The sequence below is a fragment of the Octopus sinensis genome, linkage group LG18, assembly GCF_006345805.1.
Source record: "Octopus sinensis linkage group LG18, ASM634580v1, whole genome shotgun sequence".
In the NCBI taxonomy this organism is placed as follows: Eukaryota; Metazoa; Mollusca; class Cephalopoda; order Octopoda; family Octopodidae; genus Octopus; species Octopus sinensis.
In genome coordinates, this window is record NC_043014.1 from 44,824,274 (window position 1) to 44,846,115 (window position 21,842).

The following is a 21,842-nucleotide window of genomic DNA, read 5'->3' on the forward strand; positions in this document are numbered from 1 at the left end:
ATATTTTGAATAAGTTGAATAAGCTGCAAGAGAAAAACTTGAAATTCCAGCCAGCCTGACATGTTGCTTATGCACACATGTGGAGGTGTATGGCTTAGTGGTTAGGGTGCTGGGCTTACAATCATGAGGTTGTAAGTTTGATCCCTGGACCAGGCTGTATGTTGTACTGTTGAGCAAGATACTTATTTCATGTTGTTCCAGTTCACTCAGCTGTAGAAATCAGTTGCAATGTCACTGGTGCAAAGCTGTATCGGCCCCTTTGCCTTTCCCCTGGACAACATCGGTGGTGTGGAGAAGGAAGACTGGAATGCATGGGCGACTGTTGATCTTCCACAAACGTCCTTGGAGGGGAGTTTTCTAAGTGCAATCCCACAGTCGTTTGTGATTGAAAGGGGTCTTTTACTTTACACACACACACACATACATTTAACATTTCCTATCAACAAAATCGTCCGTTAGCCCTGTGCTTTTGAATTCCCTTACTTGAGAAAGAGGAAAGGGTTGCTGACAAGAGGAACATCCCACCATGAAAATCCTACCTCAAATCCCTTCCCATCTGACCCTCGCAAGCATAGAAAAACAATTGTTGAATAAATTGAAATCAAATTCGATGACTGGCATCCGTGCTAATGGAGCGTTAAGAGCACCATCTAAGTGTGATCGTTGCCAGAGCAGCTAACTGGTTTCTGTGCCAGTGGCACATAAAAAGCACCATTCGAGCATGATTGTTACCAGCGTCGCCTTACTGGCACTTGTGCTGGTGGCATGTGAAAAACACCATTTGAGTGTGGCCGTTACCAGTACCGCCTGACTGGCCCTCGTTCCAGTGGCATGTAAAAGCACCCACTACACTCGAGTGAGGTTGGTGCCAGAGCCGCTGGACTGGCTCCTGTACAGGTGGCATGTAAAAAACACCATTTAAGTGTAGCCATTGCCAGTACCGCCTGACTGGCCCTCATGCCAGTGGCACGTAAAAGCACCCACTACACTCTCGGAGTGGTTGGCATTAGGAAGGGCATCCAGCTGTAGAAACTCTGCCGGATCAGATTGGAGCCTGGTGCAGCCATCTGTTTCGCCAGTCCACAGTCAAATCGTCCAATCCATGCTAGCATGGAAAGCAGACATTAAACGATGATGATGATAATGATGACACACACACTTTTTATGACAGCAAAATTAAAATCAAAAGCTAAAAATAAGATGCTTGCCAAAATGTTTCCCATACCTGAGGACTGCAAATTCGGATGAGATTGAGAGATTGGCCACAGGTGAAGATGTCATGCAACACACCAGATAAAAATTCAAGGAAACCATTGGCAGTTGAAGGAATCTGCAACTGGAAACCGTCATTCCAGTTCTCTTTACCTAGAATGAAAATCAATCAATGAATAAACATCAGGTTATTAATTAACTTTGGAGGTAATTATGAAACAAAGTAGTGAAATTTAGAACACATTAACTTGGTTAGTAGAAAGGACGTTGGGGAGTGTGACTGGGACTCACTGAGTCATTGTGGAATGAAGGCTCTTTTAACCCTTTCGTTACTATATTTCTGACCAAATTACACCCCTTATGTGTTTCAATTAATTTCTAACGTAATCATAAATTTAGTCTGGTTTCATTAAACAACTATAACTTTTTTATTTATCGATATATCAATCTGATTTTTGGAAGATAATTTAATGAAATATTCTCAACCAATTCTATACTATAATTTTTGTTACAAAGTGACTCTAATTGCAGGTAGATACAGGTAAATTCCACAAAATATAAAATTATTAAAATTTTGTTCAAACATCGCTATAGAAAATGGGTTATTAGCTAATATTCAATTGGGTATATAACAAAATTTTACGATAGAATTTGTTATTCTGGGTAACTTTCTGATACCCATAATAATATTTACGGCAAAATAGTCTTAATTTCATTTAAGGTTGAGGGAAACCACAAACTATCGTTTCTTTTGCTTTGTTTACGTTTAGCGTAACGGTTCGTCTCCGCTGTAATGATTTCAAATAGGCTCATTCGAAAAAGTAAAAAGAAATAGTCTAAGGCTTTACTCTTCTGGGAAAGTCTGTGGCTTGGTCCAGTTTCTTCAGAGAAATCACCGAAAGGAACAGTTTTTAAATTTTCACTCCATTCAGGTGCCAATTCGTTTTCTTTATCGCTGTCGGAGATCTCAGATTCACTGTTTTCACTTTCGGAAAATGAAACATCAGATTCATTATCAAATACCACATGCTTTTTTTTTTCAGTCATAGAGTTAGATTTATGAAGGTCTTCAGTAGAAAATCCTTCGAATTCTGACTCGCTGCTTGATATAATGAAATTCGTATCCATTTTTTGTCAGAATTACAAATTTTGAAAACACAATAGGAACAAATTTCGGAAAAAAATCTCCCAAAATTCACGGAATTAAAATTACACTTCGATTATTGTACAAAACTGTAGTTGAACTGTTTACGAAGTATAATACGTGTTTTCACGAATGTACTGAAGAGATTTGCTCTGATATTCTCATTTAAATATGAATAGGTAAATTCGGGCGGCTTTGGGCGGTTTGGTTTCATAAACCAAAATTTTGTTCGGGCGGCTTTGGGCGGTTTGGTAACGAAAGGGTTAAAGAACCTTTCTAGGCAAGGATCTACACTCTTGGAGTGGTTGGCGTTAGGAAGGGTATCCAGATCAGACTGGAGCCTGGTTTGCCAGACCTCAGTCAAATCGTCCAACCCATGCTAGCATGGAAAGTGGACGTTAAACGATAATGATGACGAAAGAGCTGTCTCAAAGTATGAACACATTGAGAAGTTGCTTGGGGACCTCATGGGACTAGGGCTCAATTCTAATCTATGTGTATTGTCACTTGCCATCAATAAATAATACTATAAGGTGCAGCGACATTAATTTGCCCAGCCCAAGGGCCTGTAATAATCCTAAGACAGTCCTGACAGAACACATTAGCTATGGAGTTCTGACTAGTTAATCTCAAGCATATTTTTTAAAATCTAACTTTTGCAATTTAAATTGAACACATAATCTCTTGATTTTTGAATTGTTGCTAAGGTAAAAAGCACCAACCGATCGTGGCCGTTTGCCAGCCTCATCTGGCACATAAAAAGCACCCACTACACTCACGGAGTGGTTGGCGTTAGGAAGGGCATTCAGCTGTAGAAACACTGCCAGATCAGACTGGAGCCTGGTGCGGGTCTCTGGCTTCCCAGACCCCAGTTGAACCGTCCAACACATGCTAGCATGGAAAACGGACATTAAATGATGATGATGATGAAAAGAAAGTGGTGCCACTTTTTGACAGCTTCAAATAGCATTTAACCCTTTGACATTTAAACTGGCCATATCCAGCTCAAATATTCTACCTGTTACATGTTCGAAATAACCAGATTTGATCTCTTGCACCTACCCTACAATGTCATCCTAAAAATAAATTATCACATCATCGAAATCTCAAAGCTTTGAGCTTCAAGATAACGCATGATTAATTCAAAGCAATGTGAATAGATAAGCATTACATTTGACAGAATAACCTGAACACTAAACTCTTTACTCTTTTACTTGTTTCAGTCATTTGACTGTGGCCATGCTGGAGCACCGCCTTTAGTCGAGCAAATCAACCTTATTCTTTGTAAGCCTAGTACTTATTCTATTGGTCTCTTTTGCCGAACCGCTAAGTTACGGGGACGTAAACACACCAGCATCGGTTGTCAAGAGATATTGGGGGAGACAAACAAAGACACACAAACATACACATATATATATATATATATACACATATATATGATGGGCTTCTTTCAGTTTCCGTCTACCAAATCCACTCACAAGGCTTTGGTCGGCCTGAGGCTATAGTAGAAGACACTTGCCCAAGGTGCTATGCAGTGGGAATGAACCCAGAACCATGTAGTTGGTAAGCAAGCGACTTACCACACAACCACTCCTGCACCTATAAAGGGTTAAAATTCTTTTTCTACTGCATAGATATGGAACAAAAAGAATAAGGGATCTGACTGAAAGATGGAGGTCTAGAAAGGAATCAAAAATCTTAAATCTTGTCTGCATAAGAGCAAATGATTCGAACAAAACTCATTGAAACAAAACCAACAAATAATATATGATGAATGTGTGGCAAAGCAGATGGAGTGGGGGAAAAAGATACATTAGGTGATCTGTTTGATTAAAAATTTTATAATAGGATTTTGAAAATTTTTAATTTGACATTTTACAACAAACTAGTACAATAAAGGTTAATAAAGAAAATACCTGTTAGCTGGACGATGTTGTCGGATATCTTTATCATGAATTCACCATACTCATCTTTGCAAACACCATGAAATACCCAATTCTGTAGGTAGCTGGAAGGTGGAAAAAAAACAACCAAAATAGTGACTGTAGTTATTTTAGGTCTGAAGTTGTGCAATAACAAATAAAAGATTTTAAATGTTAAATTAGATTATTATTATTGTTGTTGTTGTTGTTGTTGCTGCTGCTGCTGTTGTTGTTGTTAAGAAACAAGACAGGTGATTAGGTGATGGTCTAGGGCTTAGGGGCGGGAGACTCCAGACCTTGGGAAAAAAAATAACTTTGGTCATCTTGTAGTCGAGGGCTCTTCGTTGACGCCCAACACCACTGGGAGATAGCCCTTGAAGTCGCTGGAAATGGCTGCTGCTGCTATTATTATTATTATTATTATTAAGGAAGAAAATTCATTAGTTCCAAATATATAATGCCTTAAAATAAAAGTTGATACATGAGTACAAGGCCATAAAAGGTGAGGAGAGAGTAAAGTCAAATTAAATTGACCCCATTTTAAGACTGGTACTTATTTGATCAACCCTGAAGCAATTGAAAAAGCTATGTGATTTGAAATTGAAATATAATAGGATTTGGAAGAAGGAGTATATGATATTAATTAACAGAAAAAAATACTCGTTTCAAATTTTGATACAAGGCCAGTAATTTCAAGGGTGGGGAGTAAGTCAATTACATTGCCCCCCAGTGGTCAACTGGTACTTATTTTATCAAACCCAAAAGGATGAAAAGTAAAGGTGACTTTGGTGGAATTTGAACTTGGAACATAAAACCTGATCAAATACCATTAAACATGTTGCCTGGTAATGCTAATGACTCTGCCAGCTTTCCACCTTAATTAACAGAAAGAAATGTTAACAGATAATTAACCCTTTCGTTACCAGCCCGGCTGAAACCAGCTCTGGCTCTGTGGTATAAATGTCTTGTTTTCATAAGTTTTGAATTAAAATCTTCCACCAAACCTTAGTCACAACTTATGTTCCTAACACTAACTTAATGATAACTAAGTTATTTTACTAAATTCTTTGTTATATTTAAAGTAATTGAAAGAAACACAGAGCATCTCAAAATAAAACACAGTAATGAAAGGGTTAAAATATATAATAGAGAAACAATTCTTAACCCTTTTAATACCAACCCAGCTGAAACCACTTCTGGCTCTGAGTACAAATGTCTTGTTTTCATAAGTTTTGAATTAAAATCTACCACCAAACCTTAGTCACAATTTGTGTTCCTAACACTAGCTGAATGATAACTAAGTTATTTTACTAAATTCTTTGTTATATTTAAAGTAATTGAAAGAAACACAGAACATCTAAAAAATAATACAGTAACGAAAGGGTTAACCAGCTAGTTTAAAGAAAAGTTTGTCATTGGCGGACGTTATGTTTAGTATGGTAAACAGAACTTTGATGGAATCTAGTATGCACAGTGAAGCACTGAAAGATTATTCTAACATTATTGTGTCTAAGTGTTGTGTGAGTATATACAGAAAAATACTGTAAAGTATTCAGTCCAACACTATCATTTCTGTTAGTCCACAACTACTGGTATTGGTAGTATCTCTAGTGATAAGAACCTTGAATAGAAGACCAGTCCTATATCATCACTTCACCTAATGTCTGCTTTTCAAAGCTTGCTAACAGCTAAACCTGTTTCTCCACAGCTATTGCCATAGCCAAATTAACCCTTTCGATACTAACCCGGCTGTAGCCAGCCAAAAGGTTTTTGGTTCATAAGACCAATCCAGTCGTAGACGGCCGAGAGTACCCATTGTTATTTAAATGTGAATTAAAGCACAAATCACGTTAGTACATTTGTGAAAATACGTGATTTCACTTGTAAATAGTTGAATTATAGTATTCAACAATGCTTGATGTGATATCTGAACTCAGTGAATTTGGAGAGATTTTTTTCCACATTTTTTTTGGCGTCAATTTTTTTTTTCAACTTTGAAAATGGATAGGAGTTTCACACTATCAAGCAGTGATTCCGAATTTAAAGGTTTTTCAACGGAAAATATGGAGATATCAAGAAAAAGAATGAATGAGGTACAAAAGCACGTGGTGTACGAGAATGAATAGGATATTTCTGTATATGAAACTGAAAGCAGCAATAGTGACAGCAAAGACGATTTTACATTGGAATGAAGTAAAAACTTTTAAATATTTTTATTAGCAATTTTTCTGAAGAGATGGGGTCTATCCATAGTCTTTCTTAAAGCACATTAATCACCTCAATAATCGTTTTGATTTCTCTAAAAGGCAACTCTGCTGTTAATGGATACTTACAGAGCAAATGGAGTGCAGGCTCTCTGGAATATGGAAAGCATCAGGTAATACTGTTCGCTGTCCCACATCTCAACAGTTTTCTTATATAAATAATCAAGTAATTCTAAGCCCTGCAAAGAAAAAAAAAATACAAAGTACTTGATATAACATTGTTTTTGTCATTCAGAAACATTAAAGGCAACAGCCAGCTATGCCCAGTGCTATAGCAGCTGCCACCAACACTATCAATAATGTATTAGCAATTGGTTGATAACTGATAAAGAATTAGGGACCTTCTATGGTTATCTCCTGTCTGTTTTACATTCAGTATACATTATGTTGTATGTTTATTTACCATACATATTTTTCATTTTATATATATATATATATATATATATTATATATATATATATATCATTGTTTAACGTCTGTTTTCTGTGCTAGCATGGGTTGGACAGTTCGACTGGGGTCTGGGAAGCCAGGAGGCTGCACCAGGCTCCAGTCTGATCTGGCAGTGTTTCTACAGCTGGATGCCCTTCCTGACACCAACCACTCCATGAGTGTAGTGGGTGCTTTTTATGTGCCACTGGCACAGAAGCCAGCAAAAGTGACGCTGGCATCGGCCACGCTCAGATGGTGCTTTTCACATGCCACCGGCACAGATATATATAAATACACACACATATTGTACGTATATGTATATCAGTGAAAGATGCATACATTCAAGTAAGCATAACTTGTGGTATTTATTCTACTTAACTTACACTCTCTTTTGCCACTGGAAATGCACTGTGGCATAATGTGTCAGGATATATGTAGCTGGATGCGTTGTGGTATATATATATATATATATACATACCACAAATGTTCTTAAAATTTAAATCCACATCTTTGTCTATAATGTTGCCACTTGATATGAACATTCTTGTATTAATGGAAAACCTCTATAATTGGCTGATGAGTGCTCAGCATTTTAAATCTGTTGTAATACTTACAACATTTAATAAAATGATGTAGTACGAAACAATTGTACCAAATTACCGGAGTCATTCTTGTTGCTTATTTTGATTATATATATATATATATGTATATATATATATTATATATATATATATATATTATATATATATATATATATAAGTATATTAACATAGATATACATGTATATGCAGTGTTGTGCATACACGTGCACGTAGATATACATGAGCATACTGTATGAGAAATGAGCATAAATTTACTTACAACAGGAATGGATGGTGTGCTGTTAATCTGTCCATTAGAGCGACAGAGGCCTGACAGGAACCTGACAACAAACAAAACACAATGAGAAATATATAAAACACACATACATGGGTGATAGGTGAAAGGATCTCTCTGTGGTTATTCAAGCTGCTAGAAATAGCAGCTAAATCTTTCTTAAACCATACTGCAGTTTTGTAACAAAAAGAAAATTAGATAAAGTAATTCTAGATTTCCTCAACAAAATATGGTATGTTCACAGTTGGAGTGTCTTTGATCATAGGTTTACTAGATAGGGGTTGACCTAGGGTTAAACATGTCATCAACATCACCACCACCTACTTCTTGCATCCCGTTAGTGAAATTCTTTTGCAAACATTCTGACCAGATACCAAGTTGGTTCCCTCTATATGTATATGTATATATACAGTCAACAGGTGAGATTTAGAGATGCTCAATATATACACACTAATACTGAACAGTTTGGAGGTGCGTTGGCTTAGTGGTTAGGCTGTCAGCATCACGATCCCAAGATTGTGGTTTCGATTCCTGGACCGGGTGATGTGTTGTGTTCTTGAGCAAAACACTTCATTTCACGTTGCTCCAGTCCATTCAGTTGGCAAAAATGAGTAACGCTGCGATGGATTAGCGTCCCGTCCAGCCAGGGAACACATACACCATTGAAACTGGGAAACTGGACCCATGAGCCTGGCTAGGCTTTAAAAGGGCGCATTTATTTATTTATTTAATATTGAACAGTGAGAATGAATGCTCAACACTTCATTGGTGGATAAATATTCTTTATTTATGGGTTAACAAGGCTACCATTGGTTTAGGTAGACCCAGGAAGGCATGGGACAAGGTGGTAAAGCATGATCTTCAAACTTTGAGCTTCACAAAGGCAATGTCTAGAGACTGAGACCTTTGGTGATATGATGTGCTTGAGAAGACTCATCAAGCCAAGTGAAATCATAGTCATGGCTGATGCTGGTGTCACGTAACTGGCACACGTGCTGATGGCATGTAAAAAGCACCTGTCAAGTGTTGGACCTCATGGAGGTAATATCTATTTCTTTTCTACCCACAAGGGGCTAAACACAGAGGGGACAAACAAGGACAGACAAACTGATTAAGTTGATTACATTCGACCCCAGTGCGTAACTGGTACTTAATTTATTGACCCCGAAAGGATGAAAGGTAAAGTCGACCTCGGCGGAATTTGAACTCAGAACGTAACGACAGACGAAATACAGCTACGCATTTCGCCCGGCGTGCTAACGTTTCTGCCAGCTCGCCACCTTGGAGGCAATGACAAATGACCAAGACACTTGCCATTATGCTATACTTGAGAAGAAGAGCCACCAAACCAAGTGAAATTGTAGTGGTGACAGATACTGGTGTCATGCAAATGGCACCTGTTCCGGTGGCACATACAAGCACCCATTACACTTTCAGAATGGTTGGCATTAGGAAGAAACCATGCCAAATCAGACTAGAGTCTGGTACAGTCTTCCAGCTTGTCAGTTCCAGTCAAACTGCTCATTTCATGCCAGCATGGACAACGGACATTAACCCTTTCATTACTGTATTTATTTTGAGATGCTCTATGTTTCTTTCAATTACTTTAAATATAACTGCCTGACTGGCGTCCATGCCAGTGGCACGTAAAAAGCACCCACTACACTCTCGGAGTGGTTAGCGTTAGGAAGGGCATCCAGCTGTAGAAACTCTGCCAGATCAAGATTGAAGCCTGGTGCAGCCATCTGGTTCACCAGTCCTCAGTCAAAATCGTCCAACCCATGCTAGCATGGAAAGCGAACATTAAACGATGATGATGATGATAACAAAGAATTTAGTAAAGTAACTTAGTTACCATTCAGCTAGTAGTAGGAACATAAATTGTGACTAAGGTTTGGTGGAAGATTTTAATTCATTTATGAAAATAAGACATTTGTACTCAGAACCAGAACCGGTTTCAGCCAGGTTGGTAATGAAAGGGTTAAATGATGATGTGTGTGTGTGTGTGTGCAACACAGCAATACATGCTTGGACACACGGGCACGTAAAAAGCACCATCCGATCATGGCCGTTGCCAGCCTCGCCTGGCAGCTGTGCCGGTGGCATGTAAAAAGCACCTACTACACTCACGGAGTGGTTGGCATTAGGAAGGGCATCCAGCTGTAGAAACACTGCCAGATCAGACTGGAGCCTGGTGCAGCCTCCTGGCTTCCCAGATCCTGGTCTAACTGTCCAACCCATGCTAGCATGGAGAACGGACGTTAAACAATGATGATGATGAAAGTGAAAGTACAGGACAAAAGAAAAAGGTTGAGAAACCCTGGCCTATGCCATTATAAGACTGCTACACATACACCCAATGTTTACAAGTTACTTACTTCAATTGTTTCACCAGTCGACGGCAATAAAACTCCAGCTGAAGCAATGTAATATCTTTGGGAATAGACAAAACGGCAGCTCGGTAGTAGAGTAGGTAGTTGTCAATAGCTTGTATGAAAGCCTGATATGTGTGTCCACCACTGTCGGTAATTTTATGGACGGGTAGCTGTACTAACAAGGACAGCTGATGGTAGGTGCTACCAGATTCTACAAATGGTGCAAGCAGGTTATCCACTGATGTTGGTGTTAACCCTGATACACAAATCCAGTCTTTCATATAAAATTTCTGAGTTTCCTGCGAAAAGAGACAAATGAAGCACATCCATAAAAAATATAAAATAGAGTTTGAACGTAACAAGGTTATAATTGTCATCATCGTTTAACATCTATTTTTTCATGCCTGTATGGAAACAGGTGAGGAGCTGACAACAGGAATGATATCTGACTAGAAAATCCACCACAACAAATTCCATCCAACACATACGAGCATGAAAAAGAGGACATCAAAACAATGACGATGATATATATATATATATATATATATATATATATATTTCTTTACTGCCCACAAAGGGCTAAACATAGAGGGGACAAACAAGGACAGACAAAGGGATTAAGGCAGACTGTATGATGCATATGTATGAACAGCCATGCTACATGGCAGTGAAACATGGGCCGTGACTGCTGAGGACATGCGTAAGCTTGCGAGAAATGAAGCTAGTATGCTCCGTTGGATGTGTAATGTCAGTGTTCATAGTCGACAGAGTGTAAGTACCTTGAGAGAAAAGTTGGACCTAAGAGGAATCAGATGTTGTGTGCAAGAGAGACGATTGCGCTGGTATGGTCATGTGGTGAGAATGGATGAAGATAGGTGTGTGAAAAAGTGCCACACCCTGGCAGTTGAGGGGACCTGTGGAAGAGGTAGACCCAGGAAAACCTGGGTCGAGGTGGTGAAGCACGACCTTCGAACTCTAGGTCTCACCAAGGAAATGACCAGAGACCGAGACCTATGGAAGTATGCTGTGCGTGAGAAGACCCGGCAAGACCAGTGAGAACAATCAAAATCAAATCATATATCAGAAAGCAGGGGTTAAGTGACCCATCCGGTCGTGTCCGCTGTCAGCCTCATCTGGCACCCGTGCCGGTGATACGCAAAAGCATCATTCGCTCGTGGCCGTTTGCCAGCTCTGCCTGGCCCCGTGTCGGTGGCACGTAAAAGCACCATCCGTTCATGTTCGTTGCCAGCCTCGCCTGGCCCCGTGCCGGTGACACGTAAAAGCACCGTCCGTTCGTGGCCGTTTGCCAGCTCTGTCTGGCCCCGTGTCGGTGGCACGTAAAAGCACCATCCGTTCGTGGCCGTTTGCCAGCTCTGTCTGGCCCCGTGTCGGTGGCACGTAAAAGCACCATCCGTTCGTGTCCGTTGCCAGCCTTGTCTGGCCCCCGTGCCGGTGACACGTAAAAGCACCGTCCGCTCGTGGCCGTTTGCCAGCTCTGTCTGGCAACCGTGTCGGTGGCACGTGAAAGCACCATCCGTTCGCGTCCGTTGCCAGCCTCGGCTGGCCCCCGTGCCGGTGACACGTAAAAGCACCGTCCGTTCGTGGCCGTTTGCCAGCTCTGTCTGGCCCCGTGTCAGTGGCACGTAAAAGCACCATCCGTTCGTGTCCGTTGCCAGCATCGCCTGGCCCGGTGACACGTAAAAGCACCATCCATTCGTGGCCGTTCGCCAGCTCTGTCTGGCACCTGTGCAGGTGGCACGTAAAAAACACTCACTACACTCGCGGAGTGGTTGGCGTTAGGAAGGGCATCCAGCCGTAGAAACACTGCCAGATCTGACTGGGCCTGACGAAGCCTTCCAGCTTCACAGATCCCAGTTGACCCGTCCAACCCATGCTAGCATGGAAAGCGGACGCTAAACGATGATGATGATGATGATGACATTGGCCCCAGTGCGAAACTGGTACTTTATTTATCAACCCTGAAAGGATGAAAGGCAAAGTCGACCTTGGCGGAATTTGCACTCAGAACGTAACGACAGACAAAATACCGCTAAGCATTTTGCCCGGCGTGCTAACGTTTCTGTGCGTTTTATATATATAGCTGTCCTCCATGGCAGAAGTGTTAAGGTTGCATCCCCTGGTGAAGAGAATTGGCCTACAAGAGCCTTGTGCTAGTGCCATGTAAAAAGCACTCATGCCAGTGCCACGTTCAAAGCACCCAGCACACACTGTAAAGTGGTTGGCATCAGGAAGGGCATCCAGTCACAGAAACCAAGCCAAATCATATTGGAACTCAGTACAGCTCTGGTCAAACCGTCCAACCCATGCCAGCATGGAAAACGAACGTCAAAGGATGATGATGATATATATTTACCTTGTTTAGTAGAAACAGGTGAGATGGGACCCCAACGAGTAACTGAAGAATATCATTGACAAGCTGCTTAACAGAGACAGTAACTTTAGATGCTTCTTGAAGACTGGGACATAATATGGACATCTCGTTGAGTTTAACAGCAAATATTTTGTCCACTGCTTCTGGACCAGCCTCAGTGAGGTAAGGCAGTTCTTGTAATCCTGGATGTCTGAAAATACACAAAATGGTACAAATATTAGTTGAAGAAATAGCTTTGAAATTAGACACACTCTCTTTACTCTTTTACTTGTTTCAGTCATTTGACTGCGGCCATGCTGGAGCACCGCCTTTTTAGTCGAGCAACTCGACCCCAAGACTTATTCTTTGTAAGCCTAGTACTTATCCTATCGGTCTCTTTTGCCGAACCGCTAAGTGACGGGGACGTAAACATACCAGCATCGGTTATTAAGCGATGTTGGATGGGACAAACAGACACACAAACATACACGCACACATATACATATATACGACAGGCTTCTTTCAGTTTCCGTCTACCAAATCCACTCACAAGGCTTTGGTTGGCCCGAGGCTATAGTAGAAGACACTTGCCCAAGGTGCCACGCAGTGGGACTGAACCCGGAACCATGTGGTTGGTAAACTTTGTAGAGGGTTTTACTTTCTCTCTTCTTTTTATTTTCATCCTATTTTTTTTTTCAGAACAAGATTTAAGATTCCTATCCATGGCCTGTATTTTTAGAATGTACACACATCAGTCTCCAAGATATATCATACCCAGAGTAAATTTACTTCATGTAAACTCTACTATTTATAAATTTTCTCTAATGCTTGAGTCACTATAGACACATGCGGGATTGTTGGGGACTGCTTCTGAAATCCACATATTCCCATGAAACTTCTTCCAAGGAAGAAGCCGATTCAACCCGCCCAGGGTGAATGCCGCCACAAGTACAAGTAAGTAGTACTATAGATACAGGTTTTCACTTACCCTTTTTTTTAGTTTTAACAATGGCCTTTGCTCCTCTAAAACTGCTGACTACCATTTCCTGTTAATCTATTTAATGCACTCATCTTGCCTCCCTTTACATCTACTGTACACCATCTAGTCTTTTTAATGGCCTCTGCTTCTCTAAAAGTGCTGACTTTGTAACATCATGTGAATCTAAGAGATGAGGAATTATGTACATTATTTACATTCGATGAATATTTGTCCTCATCTTGTTTGTTGTTAACACGTTTCGGCTGATATACCCTCCAGCCTTCTTCAGGTGTCTTGGGGGAAATTTCGAACCTGGGTTCTCATTCCTAAGGTATGTTTCAATACTATTATTATTATTATTATAATTATTGTTTGGGCCCATGGGCATATGGTATAGTGGTTAAGAGCGCAGGCTACTAACCCCAAGATTCCGAGTTCCGTTCCAAGCAGTGACTAAAAAATTATAATCACATCAAAAAATACCTTAGGAATGAGAACCCAGGTTCGAAATTTCCCCAAGACACCTGATGAAGGCTGGAGAGTATATCTGCTGAAACATTGTGTTAACAACAAACAAGACGGCCTTTCTTTTTACTATCTTTTTTTTATTTAAAAAAAAATTTTCTTTTTCACTTATTTCAGTCATTTGACTGCGGCCATGCTGGAGCACCGCCTTTAGTCGAACAAATCGACCCTGGGACTTATTCTTTGTAAGCCTAGTACTTATTCTATCGGTCTCTTTTGCCGCACCACTAAGTGACGGGGATGTAAACACACTTGCATCGGTTGTCAAGCAATGCTAAGGGGACAAACACAGACACACAAACACACACACACATACATATATATGACAGGCTTCTTTCAGTTTCCGTCTACCAAATCCACTCACAAGGCATTGGTCGGCCCGGGGCTATAGCAGAAGACACTTGCCCAAGATGCCACGCAGTAGGACTGAACTCGGAACCATGTGGTTGGTAAGCAAGCTACTTACCACACAGCCACTCCTGCGCCTTGTTTGTAATTTCAGTAAACAAACTATTTGCAAGAATCAGTGAAAAGTCTGTTTACTGAAATTACAAACGAGGTCACTGGCTGTTATCAGATTCATTAGTCCAAGTATTTCTGGCTGAAAACACACAATATGTCAAAACAGCAGTGTTCCAGAGTCCCTTTACTATATAAAAATAACATTATCTAACTAGCAGTATCGCCCGGCGTTGCTTGGGTTTGTAAGGGAAATAACTATATAAGCATTTTTAGAGAGTTACTTCCCTTATATAAACTGAGCAAAAAATGCGAAAAAATGGTAAATTTTTTTTTAAATCGTAGACTCATTGTAGACGCACGCTAATACCCAGAAGGGCTCGATATGAATCATGACTATAAGATACCCGCTTTTGGTTAAACTGCACCGCAAAATGTGGGAGTAGTTAGGAATCTAAATTGGAGGAGACAGACTCTCACACACACAACTTCAGTTTTATATATAAAAATATGCTGGTAGTTGAATATATGAAAATAGGGAGAATTTATGATAGGGACACAAAATGGTTTCTGATTTAGGCACAAGGCCAGCAATTTTGAGAGGATGATGAGTTGTTAACACTATCAACCAGTGAACTTGACTGGCATTTTATTTTATTCATCCTGAAAGGATGAAACACAAAGTTGGCCTTTGCAGAATTTGAACTCAGAATGTAAAAAGCCAGAACAAATACCTATTTCTTTACTACCCACAAGGTGCTAAACACAGAGGGGACAAACAAGGACAGACAAACGGATTAAGTTGATTACATTGACCCCAGTGCATAACTGGTACTTATTCAATCGACCCCGAAAGGATGAAAGGCAAAGTCGACCTCTACGGAATTTGAACTCAAAACGTAACGGCAGACAAAATACGGCTATGCATTTCGCCCGGCGTGCTAACGTTTCTGCCAGCTCGCAGCCTGAACAAATACCACAAAGCATTTCTTCCAATGCTCTACCTTTTCTGCTAGTCCACCGCCTTTTGTAGGGGTTACATAATAAGTTGACTTACTTTCCAACAGTTTCCCATGTATAATGTTCACTTGGTTTGAACGACAGCGCAGCATCCCAAATACTGGTCTTCAAATCCGATGGCTGAGAAATGCCGCTGTCATTGGAGGAAGCTTCCAGTGTGGTTACTATTGGAGACACCTCTTCTTCACGAGAAGTCTCTTCATCAAGAAATCCTTCATCAAACAATGGCGAAGAAGTCCTCATTGGCACCTGGATGTAAACATTATATATATATATAGATATATATTTATTATATATGTATGTATACCCACACATACACTTAATGTATTTATACACAAAAGAAGAGAAAGCTCAGTACAGATCCTTAAAGACTTGTAGAATTATTTCATTTTGGCAGAGCAGTATCTATGTAAGCATGATTTGGTTTGTGCAGCTAACTGTCGTTCAACCTGCGCATAAATACACATCATTGCCTTGTCATGTTGTCATGGAACGCATGAAAGCTTAAACGGTTCCAGCCACCACAAAACTGTGGTGACCCCGACATGATATGAACATGTAGCCTTCTGATCTAGAACGTTTTATTATATACCATTATGTCATTTTTCATGCCATTAATGACATTGTTAATTCAATAGAATTCATCTAAAGTTTGAGGATCAGCTATTTATATACTGTGTGTGTGTGTGTGCATTTATAACTGTATATGAGAAAAATATAACAACAGATTTCATTGTTTTCACATGACCTGCTGTGCTTGAGGAGACCTATTGAGTCAAGTACATCAACATCAAAATAAAAATCAAATGGAATTGTAGTTGTGATACCTGTGCTGGTGGCACATAAAAAGCACCATCCAAACGTGGCCGATGCCAGCACTGCCTTGGCTGGCTTCCGTGCCAGTGGCACGTAAAAAGCACCAAGTGATCATGGCTGTTGCCAGCCTCCTCTGGCCCCTGTGCCAGTGGCACGTAAAAAGCACCCACTACACACACACAGAGTGGTTGGCGTTAGGAAGGGCATCCAGCTGTAGAAACACTGCCAGATCAGATGGAGCCTGGTGCAGCCCCCTGGCTTTCCAGACCCCGGTCAAACCTTCCAACCCATGCTAGCATGGAAAACAGACGTTAAACAATGATGATGATTTAAACAGCTTAGAGAACAGACTTCATCCCCTGCTCAGTTTAACACCATTACTAGGCCCTCGTGATCCTTTGGCAGGGTTCATTCTTCTTCATGTATTCAGATCAGGTCTCTGGTTTGAGAATAACTTCCGCCCTTCCTCCAACCAGTTTCAAAGACCCTGAAGAAATACTAGTCATGGGTGCTACAAACACACACACACTCCATCCTCTCTGATTAAGCAGTAGAAAAATTAAAAGTTAGATACTTACAGTTTTAACCGAACGAATTTTGGGACACACAAGATGCCTGAGGAAAAAAATGGAAATTATGAATGATTTATTAACTTCTTTAATGCATGAAATTTAATTAACCATAAAATAGTAGGAAGCCGAATTAGGGGAGCCTCTACAAAATTGTTCGATCTACTAGAAATAGAAGCCAAATCTCCCTTAAATCAAGTTCTACAGTTTCAAAAAAATAAAGGACACAGATACCCTACAAATGAAAAAAGTTGAGATGGTTATGGATAGAATGTCTTTGCTTATAGGTTTGCTTCACTAGTGCTTTTTATGTGGCACTTTGGTTTTAGGATAATTATTCTGTTGTGGTAAGCAGGTCTTCTTAAGTACAGTAATGTGTCACATCTCGGCCCTGTCACACGTCACACATATACAACAGGCTTCTCTCAGTTTCTTATTTCTTTATTGCACACAAGGAGCTAAACATTGAGGGGGCAAACAAGGACATTAAGTCGATTACATCGACCCCCAGTGCATAACTGGTACTTAATTTATCGACCCTGAAAGGATGAAAGGCAGAGTCAACCTCGGCGGAATTTGAACTCAGAACGTAACGGCAGACGAAATACCGCTAAGCATTTTGCCCAGCTTGCTAGCGTTTCTGCCAGCTCGCCGCCTTCTTTCAGTTTCTGTCTGCTTAATCCACTCACAAAGCTTTGGTCATTTCCAAGAGTACTGTAGGAGTTATTTGCACAAAGGTGGCGAGCTGGCAGAAACGTTAGCGCGCCAGGCGAAATGCTTTGCGGTATTTCGTCTGTCATTATGTTCTGAGTTCAAATTCCGCCGAGGTCGACTTTACCTTTCATCCTTTTGGGGTCGATAAATAAAGTACCAGTTTCGCACTGGTGGTCGATGTAATCGACTTACTCCCTTTGTCTGTCCTTGTTTGTCCCCTCTGTGTTTAGCCCCTTGTGGGTAGTAAAAAAATATATTTGCACAAAGTGCCACACAGTGGAAATGAACCTGAGACCATGCAGTTGGGAAGCAAACTTCTTACCACATGACCACACCCACATCTATGATAGAAACTGAAAATTACTCTTAAACAGAATGGTCCCACCTGCAATAGACAGGTGTTGCAAACAGACTGCCTTAGCAAATGTTAATGTGAAGTGAGGATTGTATTCCCATTATTACACCTTCAGTAAGCCACTGGCTGCCCATGATAGATTTGCTGCAAAGAGCTAGTTGCTACTGTTTAACCCTAAGTCAACCGCACCACCAAAGTACAGATCTACCAAGCACTAATGCGAACGATTCTCCTTTACGGCAGCGAGTCATGGCCGATGAGGGTGGAAGATATTAAGTGACTAGAATCCTTTGATCACCTCTGTCTACGCCGCATCCTTCATGTTCGATGGCATCACTTTGTCTCCAACAATTCGGTGCGACACCAGTGCAAAATCACCTCCCTCTGACAAGTCATCCCAACGAGACTTCTGCGTTGGCTGGGTCATGCCCTCCGTCGTCAACCAGGAGAATTCATCTATGAAGCAATTGCCCCAGCTCCCCTTCAGGGTTGGCAAAAGTGATGTGGTGGACAACAAAAAACTTGGCTGATGACAGTCAAGGCTGATCTGGAACCCAACCTAGGCCCCCATATCTACGGCATTCGCCGCTAGAATAAGGAGTGGTTGGAGATCACGCAGTCGTTAGCCTCAAATCGCCAGGCCTGGTCAGCATTTATAAGAGATACAGCACTGAGGATGAATGAAGCCAGCTCAACCCACTCTGGGTGAGTGCTGTCTCAAGACAAGACAAGAAGGTCAACTGATTGAGTTGATCTACAGTCAAGCATTCCAGCCTTGACCATTCTCTTTTTCTTGCCTCCAAACAAAGTATCTAGGACTATAATCTAATGTATCCTTCACGTTTTAAGATAAAGGAGCAATTTTAGAGATTTGGTTATTTCTAGTAGATTGAGTGACCACATAGAAAATTTCTTTGAGTCAGAGTTAACATAGTGGATAGAAAATGAATAAAAAGAGGTTAGAAAAAGAATAAAGGATAGCAATAATAGCACAGGTAGGAGTTTTACCTTTGTTGGTTTGGTAGCAGGTCAGGTAGGCCCAGTTTAAGGTCCAGATTGTAAACACTGCGATGGCTGAGAGCACCATACAATGTCCTCTGTGTAAGGTTTTCATGGTTATCGTTGAGGATATTCTGAAAAATAGAGTTAAAGTTGCATTTTTCTAAAAATCATAGAGCAATCACAGGTATGTATGTTTGTTGCTTCTCGAGCCATCCCTGGCTCATAGGGGCCAGTTTCCCGGTTTCCCTGGAGTATAGGTTCCCCACCTGGACGGGACGCCGGTCCGTCGCAGGTGAGCTGCAAGATGCAGGAGGAAAGAGTGAGAGAAAGTTGTGGCGAAAGAGTCAGCAGGAGTTTGCCATTACCTTCTGCCGGAGCCGTGTGGAGCTTAGGTGCTTCGCGCATAAACACACACATCACCCGGTCTGAGATTCGAACCCGTGATCCCTCGACCGTGAGTCTGCTGCTCTAACCACTGGACCATGTGCCTCCAAGGTATGCATGTGACAGGAAAGCATGATTAACAAGAAGGTCTTACTGAGAGCAAAGAAGAAATCTGAAGATAAAGTAACCAAATTACAGCAGAGATGATTGAGACACCTTGTACATCTGCCCAACACCCAACTACCCAACTTTCTAAAGTAGCCTTTTACGTTATGTGGCAAACAGGAGTCCAACAATAGAAAAACCACAAGGTGCATGCTGAAACAGAACAAGATATCCTAAACTGGCCACAGTTCACACTGGCTGGTCTTCAACTGGACCTAATCAATATCAATACATCTCAATCAGTGGAGGCGCAATGGCCCAGTAGTTAGGGCAGCGGACTCGCGGTCGTAGGATCGCGGTTTCGATTCCCAGACTGGGCGTTGTGAGTGTTTATTGAGCGAAAACACCTAAAAGCTCCACGAGGCTCCGGCAAGGGGTGGTGGTGATCCCTGCTGTACTCTTTCACCACAACTTTCTCTCACTCTTACTTCCTGTTTCTGTTGTACCTGTATTTCAAGGGGCCGGCCTTTTCAATCTCTGTGTCACGCTGAATATCCCCCGAGAACTACGTTAAGGGTACACGTGTCTGTGGAGTGCTCAGCCACTTACACGTTAATTTCACGAGCAGGCTGTTCCGTTGATTTGGATCAACCGGAACCCTCGTCGTCGTAACCGACGGAGTGCTTCCACATCTCAATCACTAGAACATCTACTTTTACGGTTAGATGACTTTCCCATGGCTAACCACTCAACTGTGAAGTACAAATGATTCTTATTTTCCAGCCAGCAGTCATTGCACAGAGTGTGGTTGATAGATTTAATCTGTCATCCAGTTTAATCCTTTTAACATCAATTCACCTGGAACCACCTCTAATTCTATGATACAAACTACCTGTTTTAGAGTAGTCAATATTAAAACCTTCCAATGAAATTTCGTTTCAATTTATGTCCCAAACACCAGCTTGATAACAACAAAGTAATTTTTACAAAATTCTTCGTTCTTTTAAAAATGGACCGAAATAAAACAGTGTATTTCAACAGAAATATGGCACAAGTTGGATTGACTTTATTACATGGCCTTTGGATGCCTCTAACAGAGTATTCTATGTTGCAATAATCAGGTCAAGTCTCCACTCAGAGGGTAACTTCTTCCATCCCAACTGCCAGTCTTGTACTTACTTGTACTTGTGGTGACATTCACCCTGGGCAGGTCGAGCCGGCTTCTTCCACCACCCTCGAGGCATCTCGAACCATGGCGGTGGAAGAAGTTTCATGGGAATGTGAATTTCACAAGCGATCCCCAACAATCCTGCATGTAGAGATATCCTGTTTGCTGCAGATTGTCCGCAGACGCAGGGACAGAACGACCGAGGAGCCGCCAGTTGCCAAAACAGATGCTCCGAGGATTTTCACCAGAGCCCTCTCTGCCGGGTTGTGGCCCTAATACCACTCGGTGTCAGACCAATCCGCCTTGGGTGGCCCTACCAGGAACCGAAGTTACCGACGGCATAGCTCTGCCAGTCTTGGAGACCTTGAAAATGTGATAGGTTAAGTCATGTGAAAAAAATATAAAAGAGAAAAAGAAACCCTCCTTAACTTAGGTAAAGACTGAACTTTAGACTAACCCCTTTTTGCTAGTTCCCCAGGATTTTAGTTATTCTGCCATTTACATTTATTTCTTGTAGAACAATTTTCAAAAATTTTGCAGAAAATTTGCTGGGGCTTTGGGATTCACAATAGTTTTCAGCTAAATCAGACAGAAGCAAGTTAAGTCAAATGCTTTGTTTTGTATAACCCTTTTGTTCTCATATTTATTTTGAGATGCTCTGTGTTTCTTTCAATTATTTTAAATATAACAAAGAATTTAGTAAAATAACTTAGTTACCATTAAGCTTGTGTTAGGAACATAAATTGTGACTAAGGTTTGGTGGGAGATTTTAATTCAAAACTTATGAAAACAAGACATTTGTACTACAGAGCCAGAGCCGGTTTCAGCCGGGTTGGTAACGAAAGGGTTAATTGGTTTATAGTGCTGGGTTCAAATACTTCCAAGAGTGAAATCCTTTTCACTAATCTACATTAATGAGGTGCTGCAGTACATCATCTTCATTTAACATTCACTTTTTCTATGCTTGCATGGGTTAGATGGAATATTTTCCTATAGCTAAACTTGTTCTTCATGAAGATTGAAAACAAACATGATTTGTATGAAGATAATGTTTATTTACAACCATCATATGATGTCACAGAAATACACAAATACACACATACATACAATGAGCTTCTCTCAGTTTCCATCTACCAAATCCACTCACAAGGCT

General features: G+C 40.9%; 1 protein-coding gene across 1 annotated transcript in view; it reads right to left on the reverse strand.

Moving 5' to 3' along the window:
- The window catches only part of LOC115221347 (gamma-tubulin complex component 6-like), a 70,506-nt gene that overhangs the window by 33,080 nt on the left and 15,584 nt on the right, over positions 1 to 21,842 (reverse strand). Inside the window, 9 exon segments of the mRNA XM_029791522.2 lie at positions 1,226 to 1,365; positions 4,273 to 4,364; positions 6,612 to 6,721; positions 7,833 to 7,893; positions 10,226 to 10,521; positions 12,597 to 12,804; positions 15,614 to 15,825; positions 16,971 to 17,007; positions 19,039 to 19,163. Coding sequence (XP_029647382.1) covers positions 1,226 to 1,365; positions 4,273 to 4,364; positions 6,612 to 6,721; positions 7,833 to 7,893; positions 10,226 to 10,521; positions 12,597 to 12,804; positions 15,614 to 15,825; positions 16,971 to 17,007; positions 19,039 to 19,163 — 1,281 coding nt within the window.